The sequence below is a fragment of the Panthera tigris genome, chromosome C1 (assembly GCF_018350195.1).
Source record: "Panthera tigris isolate Pti1 chromosome C1, P.tigris_Pti1_mat1.1, whole genome shotgun sequence".
Lineage (NCBI taxonomy): Eukaryota > Metazoa > Chordata > Mammalia > Carnivora > Felidae > Panthera > Panthera tigris.
This window is the reverse complement of record NC_056667.1, coordinates 58,412,719-58,419,891: the sequence shown is the minus strand read 5'-3', so window position 1 is coordinate 58,419,891 and position 7,173 is coordinate 58,412,719. Positions and strand designations below refer to the sequence as shown.

Genomic DNA, 7,173 nt, shown 5'->3' with positions numbered 1-7,173 from the left:
AAAATAAACAAAAATACCTAACTACTGTTAGAGGGAGACAACTTTCAAGAATGGGTTTTTCTATGTTGTATCTTTTAATACCCTGTATTAGTCAATAAGCCAACATTCCACATCCCCCTGGAGGTCCCACCGAGATCTCCCCTGAGCCCACCAGACTTCTGGTCAACGGGTCGTATCTGATTCCGATCGATCGGTAAGTAAGCCGGCTCTAACGTTCTTCCTTTTCTCTGATCTGTGTTTCTTCTCTGGAGAACCGGTTCTGTCTGGAAGCTGGTGTGACCCTGGCGGACGCGCTATAGGGCACCCAGCCAGGGTCAGTTGGAGACGTCCACTGACACAGGGGGCCTTTCTGGCCCATCGGGGGGGCCTTTTTGGCCCATCAGGACTCTTTTCTGTGGGCCACTCACGCCCAACGCGCTTGCCAGTTAACCACTTTCACTTTCTCTATGGACTTCCAGTTTCTCTGTATAAATTAGTCCAGAGTGCTAAATCTCTAGGCGCCTGAAAAACCAGTAGGCATGCCCATTGTTACCCATGTTCTGATGTGATGTGTGTCTGTGTGTCTGTCTGTTAAATTGACTGGAATGATTGTTGGGAGTCAGGGGCACGCGCCTGACTTACCCTATGTGTAGTCCCACGGCGTAAGCTTCGGGATTCGAGTGGGCTCTAACCCGATTTCCGCGGTGATCCTCATATGGCTTAAGGCGGTCAAAATTTTTGATCCAAGCAGGGGGTTTATACCTGCCCGCCTATGCTAAGAGGCACCTAAGTTCCCGCGAGGGACGCGGACGGCCGAGTACGCGAGTACTTCTGTGTCAGTCTAAATGTATTGTCACCCCTGGGCCCTTGTAATTACCGCCATCCTAATCATAATTTTCTCTGTGGGGCTGGCTGAAACGGCACCAGAAAGTTGGAACCGCTGCGAAAGATTCTTGTTAGTTTGTGTTTTTCTTTCATGGGTCGGATGCTTTATTGGAATTAAGTGTTTTCTCGGCTAATCAGAATTAATTATTCCATCCTTTGTTCCTCTCTTCTCCTTCCTCAGCTCCCTGCGGCTTTTCCTCCCACCCCTCCGCCCCGGGGCCCAGCCAAGCCGCCAGGAGTCTCACCCTCAAAGGTCGCCTGCATGAACTCCTCCACTGCTAGTTTCAGCCGCTTCAGGGCCCCCTCCGTGCCACCCCTGGCCAGCGGCAACCCCCCCCCACCCCCGCATCCGTGCTGCCCGTGCCCCCTTCCCTTCTCCTCTTCCTCAGAATCATAACATGGGCCAAACGCAGAGCACCCCTCTTTCCCTCCTCCTCACCAACTTCAAGGATGTAAGAGCTAGAGGACACAGCTTACGCCTAGACATTCGCAAAAGAAAATTGATCACCTACTGCCACTCTGAATAGCCCACCTTTGGGGTCAATTGGCCTACAGAGGGAACATTCTGCCTCCCTGTGGTCCTTAAAGTAAAATCAAGGATTTTCCTGTCAGGGAAAGAAGGTCACCCGGATCAGATTCCCTATATTCTGGTGTGGCAAGATTTAGTGGAAAATCCACCTCCTTGGATGGCCTCTTTCTTAACAGCAGGGTCATGCCAAATCCTAGCGGCTAAACCTATCAACCCTCCCAAGCCGCTAACTCCAACTGCACCCCCTGTCCTCCCCGACAGCCAAGATTTACTTTCTCTCGACCCTCCCCCTTACCAGATTCCCCCTCTTATTCCACAAGCTGCCCCCATCCCTGCTCCTGACCCCACTCCCCCTGCGCCGGCAGAGCCTCCCATAGCCCAGCCGATGGAAGAACTAGAGAATAGGGAAGCTCAACCCGCGCTCATGCCTAATGGGGGAGAAATCCAAGGGCCAGCTGGACGCACCCGTAGGCAGGCCCCACATGAGCCAAGACTCTGCCTTCCTGACTCCACCGTAGCTTTACCCTTACGGGAAATAGGGCCTCCCGATGATACGGGGAACCCCCGACTTCAATACTGGCCCTTCTCTACCAGTGACCTGTATAACTGGAAAACCCAGAATGCCCGATTTTCTGATAACCCTAAAGATTTAATAGCTCTCCTGGATAGCATTATGTTCACCCACCAACCCACCTGAGATGATTGTCAGCAACTCCTCCGAATCCTGTTCACCACCGAGGAGCGAGAAAGAATTCAATTGGAAGCAAGAAAGCTGGTGCCTGGAGATGACGGCCAACCCACTGCTAACCTTGATCTCATTAATGCAGCTTTTCCCTTGACCCGACCCCCACAAGATGGCTGGGACTACAACACGGCAGAAGGTAGGGGCAGAAGGTAGGGGACGGCTGCGCATTTATCGCCAGACTCTAATGGCGGGTCTCCGGGCTGCTGCACGCAAGCCCACTAATTTGGCAAAAGTGTATTCAGTAATACAAGGTAAGACAGAGAGCCCTGCCGCTTATTTAGAAAGATTAATGGAAACCTTCAGACAGTATATCCCCATGAACCCCGAGGCCCCCGAGAATCAAGCTGCTGTTGTAATGGCCTTTGTAAATCAGGCAGCCACTGATATTAAAAAGAAACTCCAGAAACTAGAGGACCTGGAGGGAAAACAGATTCAGGACTTACTCCGCATTGCCCAGCGTGTCTATAATAATAGAGAGACTCCAGAGGACAGGCAACTTAAAGCTACCGAAAAAAATGACCAAAGTCCTGGCCACTGTTGTCCAAAAGCCCCTAGATAAAGACCAATGTGCCTATTGCAAAGAAAAAGGCCATTGGGCCCGAGAATGCCCTAAAAAGAAAAAGCCACGTCATAATCAAAAACTGTGGCAGCCAAAAACCACACCCGCCCTCGTCACTCAAGATGCAGAATAGGGAAGACGGGGTTCGGATCCCCTCCCCGAACCTAGGGTAACGCTACAAGTGGAGGGGAACCCAGTGCAATTCCTAGTCGACACAGGGGCACAACATTCGGTCTTGATCAGACCCCATGGAAAAATTTCTGAAAAATCTTCCTGGGTCCAAGGGGCTACCGGAATAAAAAAATATCCCTGGACCACCCAGAGGACTGTGGACCTAGGAAATGGAAAGGTCACCCATTCCTTCCTAGTCATCCCCGACAGCCCCTGCCCCTTATTAGGAAGAGACTTACTCACTAAAATGGGGGCCCAGATTCATTTTACACCAGGGGGCCCCCAAGTGACTAGCCCTCACAACCAACCCATGACCATACTTACTCTAATTTAGAAGATGAATATCAACTCCATCAGGAGCCACCCTCGCAAAGTCAAACCATAGAGCCCTGGCTCCAGCAGTTTCCAGAAGCATGGGCTGAAACCGGGGGTACGGGGTTGGCTAAACATCGCCCAGCTCTATTCATAGAGCTGAAACCGGGGGCAGATCCAGTTCGGGTCCGACAATACCCGACGTCAATGGAGGCCAGAAATGGCATCATGCCACATATCCGTCGCCTCCTAGACTTAGGCATCTTGCGTCCCTGCCATTCAGCCTGGAACACCCCCCCTGCTGCCTGTACGAAAACCTAACAGTGCGGACTACCGTCCAGTACAAGATCTAAGAGAAGTTAACCGCCGAGTCATGGACATACACCCAACAGTACCCAACCCCTATACCCTCCTAAGTGCCCTCAGCCCAGAAAGACAATGGTATACTGTCCTTGATTTAAAAGATGCTTTTTTCAGCCTGCCTCTGGCCCCCAAAAGCCAAGAGCTCTTCGCCTTCGAGTGGTCCGACCCTGAGAGGGGCATAAATGGACAACTCACCTGGACCCGGCTCCCCCAAGGATTTAAAAACTCACCCACCTTATTCGATGAGGCACTTCACAAGGATCTGGGTGAGTACCGGAATCAAAACCCCGAAGTGACTCTCTTGCAGTACGTCGACGATCTTTTAACCGCCGCTGAAACTGCCGAAGCTTGCTTGCAAGGCACCAGGAACCTCCTCCGGACACTTGGTGCCCTGGGGTACCGGGCTTCAGCAAAGAAGGCCCAAATTTGCAGGTCCGAGGTAACCTACTTGGGGTATCTGTTAAGAGGAGGCCAGCGGTGGCTCACTGATGCACGGAAGGAAACCGTCCTCCGCATCCCCTGACCCACAACGCGAAGGCAGGTGAGAGAATTCCTGGGATCGGCCGGGTTCTGCCGCTTGTGGATACCTCGGTTCGCCGAGATGGCTAAGCCTCTTTACCTGGTCACCCGAGAACAGGCGCCCTTTGAATGGACCGAGGAAACTGAGCAGGCTTTCCAACAAATTAAACTCGCCCTGTTGTCAGCACCAGCCTTAGGACTCCCCGATGTCTCCAAACCCTTCCATCTCTTCGTAGATGAAAACAAGGGGGTAGCCAAAGCAGTGCTGATGCAACTCCTTGGCCCATGGCCCAGGCCCGTTGCCTATCTTTCAAAAAGACTAGACCCAGTAGCGGCTGGCTGGCCCCCTTGCCTCCGTATGATCGCTGCTACAGCTCTAATGGTAAAGGATGCTGATAAGTTAACTATGGGACAAGAGTTACATGTTACAACCCCTCATGCCATCGAAGGGGTCCTCAAACAACCTCCTGACCTATGGATAAGTAACGCCCGACTAGTTCACTACCAGGGACTATTATTAAATCCCCTCAGAATCATTTATGCCCCCCCCCCCCCGAACACTGAACCCTGCCTCCCTGCTACCAGACCCGGACTTAGATACCCCTCTCCATGACTGCGCTGAGATATTGGCACAGGTTCATGGAGTTCGGGAAGATTTACAGGATCACCCTCTACCAGACGCCGAGGTTACCTGGTTCACTGACGGTAGTAGCTTTGTACATCAGGGTCAAAGGTACGCAGGGGCAGCAGTCACAACTGAAACTGAGACTGTTTGGGCAGAGCCTTTGCCAGCTGGCACCTCTGCCCAATGGGCTGAACTTGTGGCCTTAACCAAAGCACTGACTCTGGGAAAAGACAAGAGACTAAACGTGTATACCGATAGCAGATATGCTTTTGCTACGGCCCACATACATGGAGCTATATATAGAGAGAGGGGACTGTTAACTGCAGAGGGGAAAACTATCAAAAACAAAGAAGAAATATTGGCTCTTTTAAAGGCACTCTGGCTGCCTAAACAGCCATCATACATTGCCCAGGCCACCAAAAACTGATCACACCGGTGGCCATAGGAAATAATTTGGCTGACCAGGTGGCTCGAGAGGCAGCCTTACAGGTGGACTGTGCTTTAATGACCACCCTACCAGACCCCGGTTCAGCTAGTTTACCAGAAAATCCCGCCTAAGCTAAGGAAGACCTAAACTGGATCCAAAAATTACCTTTAACTCAGTGCCTTAACGGATGGTGGAGAGCAGCAGACTGTAGCATAATTCTCCCAGAAGAAATGGGAAATAAAGTCTTATCCAAGATGCACCGAGCCACTCATATGGGCACCAAAAAAATGCAGGACTTAATAAGACATGCTAGGATCACCATTAGAGACTCCAGGACAAAAATTGAACAGATAGTTGCTAGCTGTAAAGCTTGCCAACTAACTAACACTACCAACCACGGGAAAAACCCTGGCTCCAGAACCCACGGAACCAGGCCGGGAGCCTATTGGGAAGTAGACTTCACCGAGGTAAAGCCTGGAAAATATGGATATAAATATTTGTTAGTGTTTATAGATACCTTTTCAGGATGGACAGAGGCCTTCCCCACCAAGCATGAAACTGCGCAGGTAGTAGCAAAGAAAATGTTGGAAGACATCATGCCCAGGTACGGATTCCCTACCCTAATAGGATCAGACAACGGACCAGCATTCATTTCAAAGGTAATACAAGGGATAGCTCAGTTTATTGGGGCTGACTGGAAACTACATTGTGCATATAGACCCCAAAGCTCAGGGCAGGTAGAAAGAATGAATAGAACTCTAAAAGAGACCTTAACTAAATTGACCATGGAGACTAGCGCTAATTGGGTAGTCTTACTCCCCTACGCTCTGTTCAGGGTGCAGAACTCCCCTTACAAACTGGGATTAACCCCCTTTGAAATCATGTATGGAGTGCCCCCCCCCCCCCTATAATTCCCAACCTACAGTCTAATGTGTTAACTGAATTTGATGATCATAAACTTCTGATTTCCCTGAGGGAACTCCAGCACACCCATAAGGAAGTTTGGCCCAGACTGAGAGCCATTTATGAGACCGGCCCCCCCCCTGAGCCCCATCACTACCAACCTGGAGACTGGGTATACGTGCGGAGACATAAGCAAGAGATCCTCCAGCCACGGTGGAAGGGACCCTACATTGTGATCCTGACTACGCCCACCGCTCTCAAGGTCGACGGGATTGCTACCTGGATCCATTACACCCATGCCCGACCAGCTGATCCCTTTGCAGTTCGAGAAGACTTTGTGCCGGAAGCCAACACAGCCCGGACAGTTGACCAGAGTAAGACCCATCCTTTAAAATTAACTCTGCGCCGAAGACCCAGACCAGCTCCTGACCCATAATGACCAAAAAAAGAACACTCATCAGCATACTCCTACTCACTTTCTACGGACTGATAAGTATTGCGGGCAACCCTCATATCCCCTATACCTTAACGTGGGAAATTATTAATTTAGAAACTCATGAAGTCTATAATACCACCACTAAATCAGATACCCCCTTAAATTCTTGGTGGCCCGACCTATATTTCAACCTAGAAGATGTAGCTGTCTCCATGGGATTACTCCCTCCTCTCCCAGGGAAACACCAAAGCCAAGCCCCTACACGCGTATATGGGTATACACCGGGGGAACTCTAAGCCAGAGGGGATTTTATGCATGTCCAGGGTTCGGATCAAATGCTGACACCACATGTGGAGGAATTTTAAGCTACTACTGTAAGTCCTGGAGTTGCATCACTACCAATGACGGAAACTCGAAATGGAACGTAAAACCCCATTATATTGACATGAAATTTGCTAGCCCCTGCCCCAAACGTAAGCTAGCGGGCCTAACATTTGGAACAGGTCCCTGTAACCTTGTCCGCATTAAATTTCTAGAAGACGGAAAAAAAGATACTAGATGGACCTCTGGACTTAGTTGGGGAATCTATTTATATCGAGGGCCACGCTACTATGCAACTGTTATTCAGATAAAACTAAAAGTAAAACCCAAGGTTCCACCAATGCTAGTAGGACCGAATCCAGTAGTAAGGGCCACAAGTAAGCCTACTACTAGGGCCAC

At 50.4% G+C, this 7,173-nt stretch overlaps 1 protein-coding gene across 1 annotated transcript; it reads left to right on the top strand.

The window, feature by feature from the left end:
* The first annotated feature begins 1,213 nt into the window (after positions 1-1,213).
* On the top strand, positions 1,214-6,652 carry LOC122241445. Its single transcript, XM_042997572.1, is given in 8 exon segments — positions 1,214-2,279; positions 2,281-2,630; positions 2,632-3,194; positions 3,197-3,474; positions 3,476-4,609; positions 4,611-5,076; positions 5,079-6,020; positions 6,023-6,652. Coding segments are annotated over 8 exon segments (5,181 nt in total). The 5' UTR covers positions 1,214-1,262; the 3' UTR covers positions 6,454-6,652.
* The last annotated feature ends 521 nt before the right edge of the window (positions 6,653-7,173 follow it).